The 19,593-nt window shown below is 47.6% G+C and overlaps 1 protein-coding gene across 1 annotated transcript in view; it reads right to left on the bottom strand.

Moving 5' to 3' along the window:
• Positions 1-19,593, bottom strand: part of TARS2 (threonyl-tRNA synthetase 2, mitochondrial) — a 60,850-nt gene that overhangs the window by 14,630 nt on the left and 26,627 nt on the right. The window contains exons 9-14 of the mRNA XM_063947156.1: positions 18,006-18,152; positions 16,316-16,414; positions 12,837-13,003; positions 5,075-5,237; positions 3,070-3,207; positions 2,886-2,963 (exon numbers count right to left, since the gene is read on the bottom strand). Of these exons, the coding sequence (XP_063803226.1) occupies positions 2,886-2,963; positions 3,070-3,207; positions 5,075-5,237; positions 12,837-13,003; positions 16,316-16,414; positions 18,006-18,152 (792 nt within the window). The remainder of the gene's footprint in view (positions 1-2,885; positions 2,964-3,069; positions 3,208-5,074; positions 5,238-12,836; positions 13,004-16,315; positions 16,415-18,005; positions 18,153-19,593) is intronic.

The raw sequence follows: 19,593 nt of genomic DNA, 5'->3' as shown, positions 1-19,593 counted from the left end.
CAAGTAAGGGATAACTAAAATTCCCTTCCTTCGAAGGAGTATCATCATTTCGGCCATTACCTTGGTAAAGACCCGGGGTGCCGTGGACCATCCATACGGCAGCGTCTGAAACGGATAGTGACAGTTCTGTACCATAAACCTGAGGTACCCTTGGTGAGAAGGGTAAATTGGGACATGAAGGTAAGCATCCTTGATGTCCCGAGACATCATGTAGTCCCCTTCTTCCAGGTTCGCAATCACTGCTCTGAGTGACTCAATCTTGAATTTGAACCTCCGTATGTAAGTGTTCAAGATTTTAGATTTAGAATCGGTCTCACCGAACCGTCCGGCTTCGGTACCACAACAGTGTGGAATAATACCCCGTTCCCTGTTGCAGGAGGGGTACCTTGATTATCACCTGCTGGGAATACAGCTTGTGAATGGCTTCCAAAACTGCCTCCCTGTCAGAAGGAGACATCGTTAAAGCCGACTTTAGGAAACGGCGAGGGGGAGACGTCTCGAATTCCAATTTGTACCCCTGAGATATCATCTGAAGGATCCAGGGGTCTACTTGCGAGTGAGCCCACTGCGCGCTGAAATTCATTGAGACGGGCCCCCACCGTGCCTGATTCTGCTTGTAAAGCCCCAGCGTCATACTGAGGGCTTGGCAGAGGCGGGAGAGGGTTTCTGTTCCTGGGAACTGGCTGATTTCTGCAGCCCTTTTCCTCTCCCTCTGTCACGGGGCAGAAATGAGGAACCTTTTGCCCGCTTGCCCACGAAAAGACTGCGCCTGATAATACGGCGTCTTCTTATGTTGAGAGGCGACCTGGGGTACATACGTGGATTTCCCAGCTGTTGCCGTGGCCACCAGGTCTGAAAGACCGACCCCAAATAACTCCTCTCCTTAATAAGGCAATACTTCCAAATGCCGTTTGGAATCCGCATCACCTGACCACTGTCGTGTCCATAACCCTCTACTGGCAGAAATGGACAACGCACTTAGACTTGATGCCAGTCGGCAAATATTCCGCTGTGCATCACGCATATATAGAAATGCATCTTTTAAATGCTCTATAGGCAATAATACTGTCCCTATCTAGGGTATCAATATTTTTAGTCAGGGAATCCGACCACGCCAACCCAGCACTGCACATCCAGGCTGAGGCGATTGCTGGTCGCAGCATAACACCAGTATGTGTGTAAATACATTTTAGGATACCCTCCTGCTTTCTATCAGCAGGATCCTTAAGGGCGGCCATCTCAGGAGAGGGTAGAGCCCTTGTTCTTACAAGCGTGTGAGCGCTTTATCCACCCTAGGGGGTGTTTCCCAACGCACCCTAACCTCTGGCGGGAAAGGATATAATGCCAATAACATTTTAGAAATTATCAGTTGTTATCGGGGGAAACCCACGCATCATCACACACCTCATTTAATTTCTCAGATTCAGGAAAACTACAGGTAGTTTTTCCTCACCGAACATAATACCCCTTTTTGGTGGTACTCGTATTATCAGAAATGTGTAAAACATTTTTCATTGCCTCAATCATGTAACGTGTGGCCCTACTGGAAGTCACATTTGTCTCTTCACCGTCGACACTGGAGTCAGTATCCGTGTCGGCGTCTATATCTGCCATCTGAGGTAACGGGCGCTTTAGAGCCCCTGACGGCCTATGAGACGTCTGGACAGGCACAAGCTGAGTAGCCGGCTGTCTCATGTCAACCACTGTCTTTTATACAGAGCTGACACTGTTACGTAATGCCTTCCAACAGTTCATCCACTCAGGTGTCGACCCCCTAGGGGGTGACATCACTATTACAGGCAATCTGCTCCGTCTCCACATCATTTTTCTCCTCATACATGTCGACACAAACGTACCGACACACAGCACACACACAGGGAATGCTCTGATAGAGGACAGGACCCCACTAGCCCTTTGGGGAGACAGAGGGAGAGTTTGCCAGCACACACCAGAGCGCTATATATATATACACAGGGATAACCTTATATAAGTGTTTTTCCCCTTATAGCTGCTGTATTTTTAATACTGCGCGTAATTAGTGCCCCCCTCTCTTTTTTAACCCTTTCTGTAGTGTAGTGACTGCAGGGGAGAGCCAGGGAGCTTCCCTCCAACGGAGCTGTGAGGGAAAATGGCGCCAGTGTGCTGAGGAGATAGGCTCCACCCCCTTTTCGGCGGCCTTATCTCCCGTTTTTCTGTGTATTCTGGCAGGGGTTAAATTCATCCATATAGCCCAGGAGCTATATGTGATGCATTTTTTGCCATCCAAGGTGTTTTTATTGCGTCTCAGGGCGCCCCCCCCCCAGCGCCCTGCACCCTCAGTGACCGGAGTGTGAAGTGTGCTGAGAGCAATGGCGCACAGCTGCAGTGCTGTGCGCTACCTTGTTGAAGACAGGACGTCTTCTGCCGCCGATTTTCCGGACCTCTTCTGTCTTCTGGCTCTGTAAGGGGGCCGGCGGCACGGCTCTGGGACCTATCCATGGCTGGGCCTGTGATCGGTCCCTCTGGAGCTAATGTCCAGTAGCCTAAGAAGCCCAATCCACTCTGCACGCAGGTGAGTTTGCTTCTTCTCCCCTTAGTCCCTCGATGCAGTGAGCCTGTTGCCAGCAGGTCTCACTGAACATAAAAAACCTAAAACTAAACTTTTCACTAAGCAGCTCAGGAGAGCCACCTAGTGTGCACCCTTCTCGTTCGGGCACAAAAATCTAACTGAGGCTTGGAGGAGGGTCATAGGGGGAGGAGCCAGTGCACACCAGGTAGTTCTAAAGCTTTACTTTTGTGCCCAGTCTCCTGCGGAGCCGCTATTCCCCATGGTCCTTACGGAGTCCCCAGCATCCACTTAGGACGTTAGAGAAATTGTGTTTAAGTACTATATAGATGTAACTAACCTTTGGCCCATAAAATGCACCGTCTCCTGGATTCAATTCCCACGGAAGGCCAAACCCATTCAGACTGGTCTCCAGTTCCTACAAGAGATGTAGGCAGAAATAACTAAGCCTTCTGCTGAGGTGAATGAACCAGAACATCAAAAGCGAGTTCTGTACTAATAATCTATTCAGCAAAATCCCCGACCTGCTCAGCCTTCTCCCAGATCTCCAGCTCCCCCATATACTGCTCTGGGCGGGTGGACAGGAACAGCTTAAACGTGAAGCCAAAGACCGAGTACACCGCGCGGAGGAAGTCCAGGCAGCCGCTGATTTCTGATTCAAGCTGGGGAAGTCAACAGTACATGCAATAGGGTTATGGTCTTCAGATTATGTAAAAGCAAAATTCTGAACTTCTATACTAGGTTTGTTTCACAAGTGGAGTTTCCCCATTTTATCTATCATCTAAGGGGGACACTGGACTATGATGAAACCCCCCCAAAGCTGCCCCTTCAGGTGGGTACACACACACACACACACAGGCAGTGTAAAAGTTTGCGTCCTTTTTTGCAAACACATTTTGTAGAATTTTGTAAAAGTGCTTGCCGAAAGGTCCAAAGGCTGCCAGACATAGCGGCGCAGGCAAAGCACAGAGCCGCAACGGTGAAAAGGCACTCCCTGATCAGGCAGACTTGCCTTTCACATTGTAAGGAATGGGTATTCTCAGTGCCATGTAAGCGCAGCAAATCGCAGCATAGATCCACTTAGCAGTCGCTAACAGCCAACCCCTCACGTGGGTATCAGAGGACAAGAAAATGATCTGATTTCACAACAGATTTTCAAAGCTCAAATGGAATATAATGAGTGAAGGATCCCTCATTCTCATTACACTGAGTCCAACCTAATGCTGGAATTGCAATGTCTTGATTTATACGGAACTTAGAGACCTCCTTACAATGAGAAGGCTGATCATGCGAAAAACCACGAATGGAGATTTGCAAGACAGGACTATCCGCTCTGACACCCCTGAGCCAAAGAAATAGCAAAGGGAAAACCTGCTTTCCATTTAAGAGATGTTGGCGGGGAATTCAATTCTGGGTGAAGGTTGCAAATTGCTGTTCCGTTTAAATGCAGACAGCGGCACTCCATCTCACGCCCTTCGCCCGGACGGCCAACTGTCAAATTTACAAAAAAAGTACTTGGAACCCTATGGGGTAACCAACACTTCTGTGAGAGATCTGGCTGCCGTACTTATGCCGGGTGAATGGATTCGCCGGCAATTTCATTCCCACCTTTAACGCCACTAAATCCAGTGGCTTACAAGGAGACTACTGTAATGCCTTCAAGACTAAGGGGGACATTTACTAAGCAGTGATAAGAGCGGAGAAGTGATACCGCAGCTCTATATCATTTTTATAGTATGCAAATGATAGATGTTACTTCAGTGCTGAATGGTTGCCATGGGCACTTCTCCATTGGCTCACTTCTCCGCTCTTATCACTGCTTAGTAAATGTCCCCCCAAATTCTATGGGATTGAATATTGGTTGCAATTGTACCTGACCCTGCATAAAACTGCTTTCCAGTCATGCTGAGCCCCGATGGTAAAACCGTCCCTGGGATAACAGGTCCCCTCTATGGGGGAAGACCAGAGTGGCCCCTTTCCTTCATCCTTTGACTGTCTGTATACAGTGACTATATCAGGGGAAAATGTATCAAACCTTCTGAAGAGAGGAGAAGTTGCCCATAAACACAACGAATCCGCTACTGACCATTAGTGCGCTTGATAAACGTTAGCTAGAAGATGATTCATTGCTATGGGGAACTTCCCCACACTTTATGTTTGATACATTCTCCCCCCCCCCCCCCCCCCCCCACCCGTTTTCTGTGCTACTATCAGCACGCTGACCCTGTCCCATTTTACCAGTACACCGCACCCCAGTCTGCAGGACAGGCACCTAGTGCTGCCAGAGTGCCTTGTGTGGGGTAGCACTGCCCCAGGTCCACCGGCGAAGATCTGGGCTCTAGAGGCCTGTAAACTCTGGCGATCAAACACAAGTCCCATGTGCAATGAATGCAATTGCCGTGTCCCCGGTAACTAATGGCTACTATGCGGTAGAAATTCTACAAGAGTATCAGGGTGCAAGTGTGACCCCAGCTTTATGCCCTCTCTCGTTACTGGTCAAGATTACCGCCAAGTCCCTCATCGCCTCACCTGATCCATTGAGCAGAATATGTGGGCGTCATCTTGCTGGAAGCGACGGACACGTGTGAGCCCTGACAGGGCCCCCGAGAGCTCATTTCTGTGCAGTACCCCAAAGTCAGCCAGTCTCAGGGGCAGTTCCCTCCACGACCGGGGGCGATGGTCAAACATCAAGCTGGAAAGGAACAAACCAACTGATTACTGTTACAGAGTACAGGCAGGCCTTCTCTAAACTAACAGAACGGATCTGCGCTAGATTACACGTATACCCAATAAATACAGGGTCAGCGTTAGCAGAAAACCACACACGGCATTAAGTAAGTAGAAATGTTTTTAATTAATAGTGTCTGGTGTCGTTTTCTCCCATAGCGAAAACTAGATTTATTGGACAAAATAGGGATTTTTGTTTACTTACCGTAAAATCTTTTTTTCTGAGTCCATCTTGGGGATGCTGCGCCGTTACTTGTGGGGTTAGAGGTGTGTGGTAGTGGAGTTTGGCACAGAACTATCAAACAACTTGCCGCCTCCTCCCCCCTCTAACCCCTCCCATCTCCTTCCTGCCCAGCCCTCAGTTCAGTTAACGTTTAGCCAAGCCAAAGGAGATAGATAAGAAAAAATAACCGAGTAAACCAGAAAAATCTACGGGAGGGATCGCAGCGTCCCCCAGATGGACTCAGAGAAAGAGATTTTACGGTAAGTAAACAAAAACCCCTATTTCTCTGTCATCCATCTGAGGGACGCTGCGCCGTTACTTGTGGGATTTCCCAAAGCAAGCTAATGAGAGGAGGGAGACGTAGACGGCATGGCCGTCTGTAAAATACGACGCCCAACAGAGGCAGTCTCCAAACCGAAAGTATGGAAACGGTAAAACTTCGTGAAATTATGGACTGGCGACCAGGTCGCCGCCCTGCATAGCTGCTTAATAGATGCACCACCGCGAACAGCCCAAGAGGCTCCAACAGCTCTAGTCGAATGAGCCCTAATTGCGTTAGGAACCTGATGGCCGAAGTTACCCAACGGGCTACTGTGTTCTTGGAAGCCGGCCAACCTCGTTTGGGAGCATCACTCAATACCAATAATGTATCCGTACGACGGAACGATTCCGTGCGAGACAAATAAATGCGTAAAGCCCTGACAACATCCAAGAGGGCCAAATGGGAGTTCTCTCCGGAAGAAGACGGAGCAAACGCTGGAAGGACAATGTCCTGATTTAAATGGAAAGCCGAGACAACCTTCGGAAGGAAGGAAGGCTTTGTCCTCAGAACCACCCGGTCATCATGAAAAACTAACAACGGTGGTCTGCAAGAAAGAGCCGCTAACTCAGACACCCGTCTGGCTGAGGCAATAGCTAAAAGAAAAACAACTTTGAGAGTTAGATAACGTAATTCTACAGATTCCAAAGGCTCAAATGGAGAATTTTGAAGAGCCGTAAGGACTAAGTTTAAATCCCAGGGAGGAACCGGAGGAATAAAAGGTGGTTGAATCCGAAGTACTCCCTGAAGGAATGTCTGAACCTCTGGAATAATAGCTAGTTTTCGTTGAAAAAGAACCGACAAGGCCGAAACCTGACCCTTTAGTGAAGAAAGTCTCAAACCCTTCTGGAGGCCCTCCTGAAGGAAAGACAGCAGACGAGGAATCCTAAATAAATGCGGCGTCAACCCACGCTTTTCGCACCAAGCAATGTAAATGCGCCATACCCTGTGGTAAATTCCAGAAGTCACCGGCTTCCTAGCCTGAATCATCGTCTGCACAACAGAACGAGAAAAACCTTTTGCTCTTAAAATGTTGGATTCAAGAACCAAGCCGTCAAAGCCAGCAGACTTAAATCTGGGTGGTGACATGGTCCTTGAAGAAGAAGGTCTGGCCGCAGGGTAAGACGAAATGACTCCCCGACGACCATGTCGTGCAGTAGAGTGTACCACTGCTGGCGTGGCCAGTCCGGAGCCACCAGAATTATTGCGAGACCTTCTCGCCGAATACGTTGAAGTAGCCGTGGAATCAGAGGAATTGGCGGGAACACGTATCCCAGTTGAAACTGCCACGGGGCTGTCAGAGCATCGATTAAAAGTGCCTGAGGATCCTGAAAACGCGAGCCGTAGTGAGGGAGCTTTTTGTTGAGACGAGACGCCATCAGGTCTACGTCGGGCATTCCCCAGCGGGCTACTAGAGTTAGAAACACTTCCTGGTGAAGCTCCCATTCTCCCGGATGAATCGTGTGCCGGCTCAAAAAATCCGCTTCCCAGTTCTCGACTCCTGGAATGTGAATTGCGGATATCGCCGGAACCCAATGTTCCGCCCACGTGAGAATCTGAGTGACTTCCCTCATGGCGGCCCAGCTTCGAGTTCCTCCCTGTTTGTTTATGTAAGCCACTGCCATGGCGTTGTCGGACTGAACACGAACTGGATGACCTTGTACCATGGTTTGAATCTGAAGAAGTGCATATCGGATTGCCCTCAACTCCAAAATGTTGATCTGTAATGTCGACTCCTGACTGTTCCAGCGTCCCCGAAAGTGATGAGTCTGGAACACCGCTCCCCAACCGCTGAGGCTTGCGTCTGTGGTGACCAACATCCAAAGACCAAATCGTGAACAGAGCTCCTTTTGATAAATTGTTGCTGTGAAGCCACCAGTGAAGTGATTGACGAGTCTTTACCGATAATCGAATCAACTGCAATTCGAGACGTGGTTCCATCCGCGACCAACCGCTGAGAATCTGAGTCTGAAGAGGTCGGCCATGAAATCTGGCATATGGTACTGCCTCGAAGGCCGACACCATCTTGCCTAACACTTGCATGCATCTGAGGACCGAAACTACCGGTAAGTGCAACAGTGTCCGAATTCTGTACTGCAGATCCTGAATCTTGTCCGAAGGAAGAAACACCTTCTGGTTGTTGGTGTCGAACAAAAGTCCCAGAAATATCATTTTCTGGGAAGGAATCAAAGACGACTTTGGAAAGTTTATTATCCAACCGAATGACTGCAGAGTCTCTATCGTGAGACGCAAGTTCTGGTAAAGGATCATCTCTGACGGGGCCTTGAGTAAGAGATCGTCCAAGTATGGAGTGATGTTGATCCCCTGACAACACAGAACCGCTACTACATGACCCATGACCTTTGTAAACACCCGAGGAGCCGTGGATAGACCAAAGGGAAGAGCCTGAAACTGAAAATGCCAAGGTCCGATTGCAAATCTCAGAAGAGATTGATGACCCGCCCAAATAGGGACATGTAGGTAGGCGTCTTTTATGTCTATTGATGCCAAATATTCCCCCGGCTCCATGGCGGCAATAATTGAGCGAATGGATTCCATCTTGAATTTTTGGGTTGAGAGATATGGATTGAGAGCTTTGAGATTTAAAATGGGTCGAAACGAACCGTCCAGTTTGTCCACGAGAAAAAGACTCAAGTAAAATCCCCGACCCCTCTGCTGAGTGGGTACCGGAAGAATTACTCCGTTGCGTAAGAGAGTGGCTGTTGCATGAAGAAGAGCTTGACGTCTGGAGGGATCGTTTGGGTGACGAACAGACGGTATGGAACTGGTTCTTCGAGATCCAACATATAACCTCTGGATATGACCCCCGATACCCACCGATCTGGTTTCGACAGGAGCCACGTCTCCTTGAACTGAAGTAACCGAGCTCCAACCCTCATCGATCCCTCCTGAAGTCCTGAAACGTCATGCAGCAGGTTTGTCGGCAGGCTTACTGGTTGGTCTGCGAGTAGCCTGGGATCCTCTACCTCTGAATGCCCCTCTTCGTTGAAATCTGGAGAAGGCACGAAAGGAATGGCAACTACCTCTGCCCTGCGTACGAAAGGACCGAAACTTCGTGGATTTCGGTTTTTTGAGGAGCAACTGGAAGAAAAGGACTCTTGCCTCCTGTAGTATCTGTAATAATCTTCTTCAACTCAGATCCAAAAAGAAATTCCCCTTCAAAGGGTACCACCGTCAAGGTCTGCTTCGAGTCCGTATCAGCATTCCAAACCCGAAGCCAAAGAGACCGTCTTGCTGACACGGTCAAGGCAGAGACACGGGACTGCAGTGCGGCAGAATCTAACAAGGCCTCACCCACAAAACTAAGAGCCTCCGAGATCTGTTCTGCTAATTGGATGGCTTCCGACGGATCATCCGACTGCATTCCAGATACGACCTGTGCTAGCCAGTCATCTACGGCCTTAAGAACCCAGGCGCCAGCGAGAATTGGACGTAGAGAAACACCTGATAAAGAAAACATAGATTTAAGTATTGCTTCTATCTTCCTATCTGTAGGATCTTTTAAGGTCACAGACTGTACAGAGGGAATAACCGTAGCTTTTGCTAAATGTGAAACAGGAGCGTCCACCTTTGGGGCTGTCTCCCAAAATTTTGTGTCCTCCTCTGTAAAAGGATATAGAAATTTTAATTTCTTAGGAGCCTGGAACCGAGAAACCGGTTTAAGCCAGGGTTCTTTTAAAATATCCGCAAAATGAGAGTAAGAAGGGAAGACAGTAACTTGTCTTTTCTGTCGTTTGAAAAAACCAGAGGAAGTCTCCGCCACTGCCGTATCCTGAATATTAAGAGTTTGATGAATGGCTTCTATCAGCAATCTAACACCTGAACTAGTAGATAACTCCTCGTCTTCCCAAGTCGAAACGTCGTCCCATTCTGGATCTACTTCCCCCTCTTCCAGCGGAGATGTCAGAGACTCCAACTCCTCCCCCGGAAATGTTATAGAGGGTAACGGCTGCGGCCGTTTAGTAGCAGTGGAACTGTTGGCAGAATTTACAAATTTGTTCAAAGACTGAGTTAAATCAGTAAGGCACTTGCCCATATTATGGGCCCACAGAGGCTCTACTGAAGCCTGACCGGATTCAGCCTCCGATCTGGACTGACGCAAATCAGAAATGGCATCCACCATGTTCTTTGCCCATGGTGGCAGAGTCTGAAATGTGGAACCTCCCTGCTGATCCGCCACTGATGCACCCGAACACGAAGTACAGAGGGTACCCAAGTCCGCGCTGCCCCTAGCCAGCTTTGAGCCACACTGAACAAGAAAAATAAACCACTGAGGCTGTTTTCCCCTTTGTAGTCTTGTCCGGCTTACTGGCCATATTCCCTTATGTAAAAGGACTATAAATAAACTATCAACCCACTATAACAGTGACCTAGTAGTGGACCCCCAATACTAGTGACACCAAACGGGATGACTGTTACCTCTCACTAAGGTTAGAGAAAAAAAAACAACCCACAATTATGCTTGCAGTTAGTTGATCCCCCTTTGATAAACAGAAAGTGAGAAGTGCTTTCTAATGGAAATCTCCCCCTGAAAATAGTGGGATCCGTGTCCTAGACGGTGTGATCTGCACAGCGTCCCCCGTCAGCAACAGGAGAAAATGGCGCCCGGAGACCTCTGTACCTAGGAGGGAAGCGCGCGCGGGCAGAACAGGGCGGGAATCCATCCCTGTATCACTACGTCAAAGCCGCGACTGGTCTCAGGGAGAGTTTAGCGGTAACCGGAAGTCCCTGTCTCCCGTGCGCCGCTACACCCAGCGGCTTCCACGGCAAGAGACAAACTGTACGGCAGCTCCGGGGAGCACAACAACACTCTCCCGGACGCTGCTCAGCACATTACAACAGCCCCTGCAGAATCACTCCCCCTTCTCCCAGCCGCCTCTTCTATCCATGTTATAGCAGAATGGGGCCCCAGTGACCTAAGTGTGGTGGCCTCCAGCGGCAGTGCAGAGTGGACAATTTTAACTAAATCCACAGCAGCAGTACCTGTCTCCTGTAAACAGGGACTAGGTACTTCAGAAAAAGAGAAAAAAATAAAAATAATTAAGAAGAACCTAACTAATTCCAATAGGAAAGAAAAACTGTGTCTGTACTCCACAGGCACAAAACTAAAACTGAACTGAACTGAGGGCTGGGCAGGAAGGAGATGGGAGGGGTTAGAGGGGGGAGGAGGCAAGTTGTTTGATAGATTCTGTGCCAAACTCCACTATCACACACCTCTAACCCCACAAGTAACGGCGCAGCGTCCCCCAGATGGACTCAGAGAAAGTTTTTTTGTTTTTTTTTACTGTTTTCCAGCAAAACTCCCCAAAAACCCAGGTCCAACCTTGGTAGTTGAACAGAGTTTCAAGCCCTGTCACACCGAAGGCTTGACCCAGACTAGTGGCAAGTCTTCACTCTGCCGTCACTCCCTATGCTGTTAGTGTGACCCGGGTAGTGTACTGACACCGCACTGATATCTGGGTCCTTCCCGGGTTCAAACCTAGTAACTACCAGGGTCGGATTCCCGGGTAAGGAGATTACGGTTCTTTTTCTCAGACCTTTCCCCACCAAACTTGAAGCCAGGTTGCCCCGGCAATAATCTGGGTTATACACTGGTGGAAAAGGGGTATTACATAACACAAACTGGTAAACCAGCATGTTTATTTTTGCATGTATGATAATCTAGTGTTCCGGCTAGGCAGTTTCTGTGGCCCCGTGCCCGATTTTAAAATGACAAAACGCACCCTACCCTTATGGAGACTCCCCGCTACGGGAGCCTGCCTTCTTCTGTCCTCACCTGCGGGCCGCAGTGTCCCGCGGGCAAGAAAAGTTGTATAGGAAAGGTGAATAGTTGCCGCGCCCATGCACACAGCGTCTATTCATAGTAAGGAGATTGCTTGGGGCCAGCCATGCATGTCCGTAAGAGCTGGGTACAACACCAAGAATGACGGACAGGGGGCGTGTCATCAGAACGGTCGAGCCCGCTTTTCGGGAGTACACGCCTTCATCATGCGCAGAAGTACCCCCCCTTCCCAGCCAGCGCCCTACCCGCAGTTCCCGGCAGTGTGAACACTAATAATACTAATTATTAGCAGGAGACAACCGCGCATCCAACATTTCATAACAGATCTAAGGGTTAGTAACTGTTGTATTCTAGAGATTATAAAGAGGCAAAAAGGGGATTCTGATACTTCAGAGGAATCCATTAGGGGACACTGGGAACGCTGAGGGTATAGTGGTGGAATCCAGGAGTTTCGGCATGTTCAATTTCAAGGACTGCCCAAAGCCTGCCGGGAATTCCAGTTATGTTTAACCAAAGCCCCACAGGACAGATAGGAACAAATATAAAGGAGGAAAAGAACTGTGGTGGTCATTCAGAGTTGATCGCTCGCTAGCAGTTTTTAGCAGCCGTGTAAACGCTAAGCCGCCTCCCACTGGGAGTGTATTTTAGCTTAGCAGAAGTGCGAACGAAAGGATCGCAGAGCGGCTACAAAATAATTTTGTGCAGTTTCAGAGTAGCTTCAGACCTACTCAGCACTTGCGATGACTTCAGATTGTTCAGTTCCTGTTTTGACGTCACAAACACGCCCTGCGTTCGCCCAGCCACGCCTGCGTTTTTCCTGGCACGTCTGCGTTTTTCCAAACACTCCCTGAAAACGGTCAGTTGACACCCAGAAACGCCCCCTTCATGTCAATCACTCTGCGGCCAGCAGTGCGACTGAAAAGCTTCGCTAGACCTTGTGTGAAACTACATCGGCCGTTGTGAAAGTACGTCTCGCGTGCGCATTGCGCCTCATGCGTAGAAGTGCCGTTTTTTGCATCATCCCTGCGCAGCGAACATTTTCAGATAACGATCAACTTTTAATGACCCCCAAAGTCCTCCTATAGGATGCGGAACAGAGTAATGGGTGGGCACTGATGAATGGAAAGCTGCCAAGCCCACAGTATATCTGTGCATTACCACTCCAGCCCGCAGCAGCGCCGGACCCCAACAGCCTGGCGCGTTTCACGCTGTGACTCACCAGTGACCGGGGCAGTTCATCGGCTTCAGAGAGAAAGTCTCGTCTTCCACAGGGAAGGAGAAGATGTTGTCGCCGTAGTGTTCCCAGTGCCCAGACTGCTGCCAGAGCTTCTTGTTGTACATGTTTGGAGTGATGACCTCCGTAAAGCCTCGCTTCCTGTACTCACTCTGCAGAGGGCAATAAACATACCGGGTGAGCAAATACCTGCGCGTGGAGAACAACATACATGAGCCGCTCATTCATAACGTGCAGTGGATGGCTTGCTGCGACCCACTAATGAAATTAACATAGGAAACAGCTGTACTCAACAGTCTATGGAGATCATTTACTACGCAACGGGTTGTAAAACCGGGCACTTCATTTCATTGGGTTGTACAGTATCTATGCCTGAAATTTAAAAGGGCAATGATTTTGTTAGAGGTGTTCTGCTAGTAAAAGCATTGCCCTTAGCGGACGCACAGAGATGATTCCTCTTACTGGCTTGTCATGGGAGTGTTGCAGGGGTGCAGCTGAAAGCAGTATGCCGCAGCGACGCACATCTGTCTACTGACCCTGACAGTGGGTGTCTCCATCTTTGCACGTTTGTACGCAGGGCTGCGCACCAGGGATGGGCGGCATACTGGCATTTACATCCAGCTGCAGACGTGTGTCTGGCAAAAGACACAAACCCATTGTCAGGAAGCACTAATCGTTGGTCTTTATTATCACTAGCACCATAAGCGTGGTTTAAAAATTGCACTCCGTTACGTAAAACCTGTAACGATGGAAGAGTAAAGTGAATATGGATATTCCATTTGTGAGATGTATAATTACAGAGAGAAGATACTGTATCTACATTTCAGCATCCCTACCGCTATGAAGAAGAACCGCAGTCACTGCTGGACATTCACACGAGACCTGGAAACCAGCACTTCCTAGGGACAGGGTTTTCCCAACACCAATCTCTCCCCATGCTGGACCAAGCTCAGGAGGATGGGATGGGAAAAAAATAAATTAATATAAAAATATACAAAAAATAAGTGGATTGCCCAAAAGTCATTTCTTTTCTTCACCATCCAACTTTCCGTTCTCCGTTTCCCTCACACACTGGAAACTGCACTCCAGCCAAGGGCTGATTGCAGAGAACTCGGACTGCCAGTAATATTACGTGGCTTTCTAGCCCAAAGCGAGTAATATTAGCAGTGTACTTACATGCGGCTTCAGCTCTTTCCCTTTGTAGGAATTTCACAATATAATAGTCACACAGATTTTCCTATTTTACAGTGCGTTTCTTATTACGTCTTATATTAGCCGAGGGAATTTCAGATGGTTTTTTTTAGACCAACCCTTCCTTTTGGCAGCATATTACAAGAAACCTTTAATACAAGTTGAATCCTATAGGAAACCACATGGAATATCAATCAGCTCTCCATGAATTTTCCCAGGGTTTTTTGATAAACTTGGTTTCCAGTAGACAAAACGACATCCTCTGCGCAATGCATTTACCGATCCCATAAAGGAAGTGGAATTAAGCTCATCGTAGCGCTATAGAATGTATTCACAGTGAGACACTACAAGTCCACTACCATGGACTTTTAGGGTTTTTTAATGAGGAAGACGGACATAAAAGTGTCTACATACATAATATAATATAATGTGACCCGCTGCCAATATATGCTCTCTAGAAGAGATTTCCCTTCTGTCAAAAACCGACATGGCCGGGGTTTGAGTAACAATAGAAGTGAATTACAGCGCTAATACAACTGATGCTAATGATATGAGAATTTATTCATTAAAACAGACTGATAATCAATATATGTATAAAATTATAAAAATTGCTCTTAAACCAATTTCATGGATATATAATAGACTCCTCAGCAAATGACCTTAGCTAGGCAAAAGTCCATATGATGATGTTTGGACAACAGGTCTAATTTACACCAAGACCAGTTTGTTTAGTTACCCATCAGGTGTTCCAATATATGGATCCGGATCAAGGTCCTTAACAGTGGGAAAGGATTCTGGTTCACAGTTCGTTTTTTGTTTGACACCTCAATGTCCAGCACGCTGTGTTCCGTTTGTAAATGAATCCTAGAATTCTTCCTTACTTAGACCAAGTTAAATTCGGGATCCTGGTTCACAAATAGCATGTAGATGGGTGGTCCTGGGTTAGGAGCCTGGTGAAGCTGTCTTGAGTCACGTCCAATGGTTAGGAGCAGTGTTCTCTTACGCGTTTCGCCGCTCCAGGCAGCTTTCTCAAAGGGTCATCACCCTTTGAGAAAGCTGCCTGGAGCGGCGAAACGCGTAAGGGAACACTGCTCCTAACCATTGGACGTGACTCAAGACAGCTTCACCAGGCTCCTAACCCAGGACCACCCATCTACATGCTATTTGTGAACCAGGATCCCGAATTTAACTTGGTCTAAGTAAGGCAGAATTCTAGGATTCATTTACAAACGGAACACAGCGTGCTGGACATTGAGGTGTCAAACAAAAAACGAACTGTGAACCAGAATCCTTTCCCACTGTTAAGGACTTTGATCCGGATCCATATATTGGAACACCTGATGGGTAACTAAACAAACTGGTCTTGGTGTAAATTAGACCTGTTGTCCAAACATCATCATATGGACTTTTGCCTAGCTAAGGTCATTTGCTGAGGAGTCTATTATATATCCATGAAATTGGTTTAAGAGCAATTTTTATAATTTTATACATATATTGATTATCAGTCTGTTTTAATGAATAAATTCTCATATCATTAGCATCAGTTGTATTAGCGCTGTAATTCACTTCTATTGTTTTTCTTTTGTTCTAGAGATTGACCTTCTCCAATCACAGCTGCTAGGAAAAAACCACTCATCTTTGCGCCTGTATATTGTATACTTGTTATATAATATATTTTTGCATTTACACGGGGTTTGAGTAACGCCAACTGAATGGCTAGCTTCTCTGTTTAAGGCCAATGACATCAACAAGACATGGTGGTGGTGGCTCCTGGCCTTAGACAGACGAAATGATAGAGATACACACACTGCACCAGAGTGGATACTGCAAACGTCTAACAATCCTCTGATGTTGCCTTCAAGAAAGGATAAGGTTTAAATAACAAGGTAATTCCTTGTACTTCTATTTATAAGGTTTGGTCAGGTCTGCGTTCATGTTTTCCTCGGATATAATTTTCTGCTGAATGCCTGAATGACTGTTCCAGGCTATCATAGCTTTCCCACCAGTCAAGGACAAAGCATGTGTGAAGCCTACACCTACTATTCTGATCGCCTAAATGCTGAGGTGACCACGAAGGATCAGCGGAGGTCTTCTTAGCAGACTTGTTCGAGAAGAACCTCCCACTCTAAAACGGTAGCCTCCTGGCGAGGAGCGAGAGAAAGCATGGAGGACATATCTAGCCAAGCATAATCACTCCAGTTACTCAGCTGAATGATTAACAGCTTGTGATATACGCGTGGAGCAGTCGCCGATTCCACAGGAGAATAAATTACCTTGATGAACTCCATCAGGACGTTGTAGATGTGTGCTCCTTTTGGCAGAAAGAAACAACTCCCAGGACTCCATTCATGGAAGAAAAACAATTCCTGGTCCTAGAAGAAAACAGACAAGGTACACCAATAAGTTACCGGCATACGGTTTCCATGTCAACCGGATTACTGTTGTTCCCAGAAAGCTAAGACAGGCACTCTGACGCAGTCTATAGCTATCACTAATTTCAGACGGTGGACCCGACTGGACAGATGATGGTGTAACTGGCCCCACTTCAAAATCAGTTCCACGTGGAACTTCCCCAAGTTAAACTGCACAAGCCGGATCACCCTGCACATCTTCCGCAGTGTCCTCATACCAAAATTAACAAACATATGTCTGAGCAAACCCTGACTTCTGCAATCCCGGTAATGAGAGGCTCTTGCTCAGTTTCAGCTGCCGGGTGTTGGATAGAGACCCAGGTAGACTATAGTTTGGGAGTACAATTTGACTTCTTGCAATTGATAAACCACCAGTGTCTGCGGTGTTTACCGGACACATGAACCTGAAGCAAAGTCAGGGATACTCTATAAGATCATCTAGGTAGGGCATACCCATCCCCTTTCAGCCTCAGAATAACCAGCATCACTGCTATGATCTAAGCACACACACCTTTGGCACCATCAACACCAGAATGAATGAAATCGCCAGGTTAGCGGGGAAGGTACTACAGTAGGTTTAAAGTACCAGCACTCCTGTACTCACTCTCTCTAACCCCCGCATCTCCAGTGTCCCCTTCTGCACGAGTCAGAAAATGGTTTATAGAAGCAATCATACTTTAATTCCGCCTGCCCTTGAAATCTGATTGGTCAAAGACGTATAACTGTGCTGTTTGTGTACCTCAAAAGGGCCCATGAGCTAATCTCTTCCCTTAAACTATGTTACAGACAAGACTACACCCAATCAAAATGCTTATCTTCGATTTTGTGCCCAGTCCGGAACACTAAAAATGAAAAACTTCAAATTATACTGTTTGGATAAAGGATGTGTCCTGCTGCGGGATCCGGTTAGGATCCCGGCTGTCAGGATCCCCTGCAGTCAGAATCCCGACAATTCGGAATGCCGACCACAGCATTCCGAATAAGTTCACTATCCCGGCGCTAGAATCTTGACAGCCAGAACACCGAACAAGATGACACTGGCCTGCAGGAGAGGTAAGCCGGGGGTTTGGACGCCTTTGCGGGTGAAGGGTTTAGGCTGCGAGGGGTGGGTTAGGGTTAGGCAGCGCCCTTGGGAGGTTAAAGTTACGCTACAAGTAGGGCGGGCTAGAGTTAGCCTGCGGGGATGGGGGGGGGGTAAGGGTTAAGCTGCGGGGAGGAGAAGTTAGGGATAGGCACCACCGCCAAGGGTTAGGTTTAGGCTGCAGGGAGGCTGGGTTAAGGGGCCAGGGGGGAAAGCAAGTATACTTACCTTCCGCAGTTGGGATTACAACCATCAGGAAGCTGCGGTCAGTATTCCGACCTCTGGCATCCCGAATGCCGGCAAATACATCCAAACCCCTGCTACAGTGTTGCTGTCACAAGTAGCTCCCATTCACTTCAGTGCATAGCGTACGCTGCGCTACGAACTGTGTGCTCATAGTATAAGAGGACACATCTGTATGCATTATAAAGGAATACATTCAATGTAAAATGCCATAAGGCAGACTTTTACCTTGGCTATTTTGCGGTGGTCCCGACTGGCGGCCTCTTCCTGAGCTCTCTCCCACTCTTTCAACTGCACAGATTCCGGAAAAGAAATCCCGTAAATTCTCTGCAATGTTTCCTGCGCAGGATTTCCTCTCCAAAAGGCTGAGGAGCTCTGCGAGGAAGAAGGAAACCGTTGTGATGCTACAAACCTACCAATCAGATCCTAAACGCTTTAGGGCTAAATAGATTATGCGGGGCTTTTGAAACTCGCCTCATGTTCATCGTTTCGCCCACTGAATTTAAAGGGGCAATTATAGTCAACAGAAATCCCAGCATGTCCTGTATAGAATATAATTGCCCCTTTAAGTCAGGAGTCCGAAACCGTTGAAGACACTGCAGTGTTGAAAAGCACCACCGGGTAAATTTGTCCCTTAGTGTATAGCAGCAAGACAGCAAAATGTATATACAGTACATATGTGACCTACAAAAAGAACATATGCTGTAGTAAAAATAAAAAAAGTAATGTTAATCTCAATGTACATGTACTGTAATAGAGCACTAATATAATTTGGTTGAATTCAATTAAACACACTATTGAATAGCGCCAGGAGTTAGTGGCCGGAGCTATCCAATTAGCCACATCACGCCCTGCACTTAAAGGTGGGTACACACAGATATTTCTGCTGATCAATTCATCTGCAGATATATCTATGGACGGATTGGGCAGTGTGCAGTGCATAGACACTGCCCGATCCATCTGGGACTGAAGTTTATGAACTGGGCGGGTGTGTACACATGCCCGCCCAGTTCAGCTGTCATTCACCGCCGGCTGCCGCAGCATGTGTACGGGCAGTCGGCTGGTCGCCCGTACACACACACGTTGATGCGCTAATATAATCGGTAGATATATTGGCCGTCGGCTGTGCTGCGGGGCCGACGCAATATGTCTGTGAACGACGGAGTTCATACACATATCGCCCCCAACACACTGGACGACTGATCCGCAATAGATCAATAGAGCGGCCGATATATCGGCCAGTGTGTATGGGCCATATAATCGCTAGATATATTGGCCGTCGGCTGTGCTGCGGGGCAGACGCAATATGTCTGTGAACGACGGAGTTCACACACATATCGCCCCTAACACGCTGGATGACGGATCCGCAATAGATCAATAGAGCGGCCGATATATCGGCCAGTGTGTGTGGGCCATAAATTGGGAGAGGCAGGTTACCGCGCCTAGGGAATGCCGTTTAGCTGCTTTCCACAACTTCAGAAGAGAGTGTGATGTACGCAATACACATCGCTGCACTAGTTTTTTCGGATTGTGCTCTCGACTCAAGAAGGTGCAATCAGAAATCCACAACTAATTGAATAGGTCCATGCACTCATTCCCGCCGCTATTCAATACCCTTTTTAATTGAATTCCCATGTTTCCTAGTGATCTCAAATATTGCTAACCACTTTATGACTTTACTAAACTAATGTTCAAAGCTATATAATACAATACTGTAGGTCTCTAAGATAATGTAGAAAAACAGGATAAGTAACGGGAAAGAAACGCGCCAGCAAGCTCCGCCATCAATGGGCCAGGGTCGTCAGTGGCAACCCAG

This window comes from Pseudophryne corroboree, chromosome 12, assembly GCF_028390025.1.
Source record: "Pseudophryne corroboree isolate aPseCor3 chromosome 12, aPseCor3.hap2, whole genome shotgun sequence".
Lineage (NCBI taxonomy): Eukaryota > Metazoa > Chordata > Amphibia > Anura > Myobatrachidae > Pseudophryne > Pseudophryne corroboree.
This window is presented reverse-complemented; position numbering and strand designations above follow the sequence as displayed.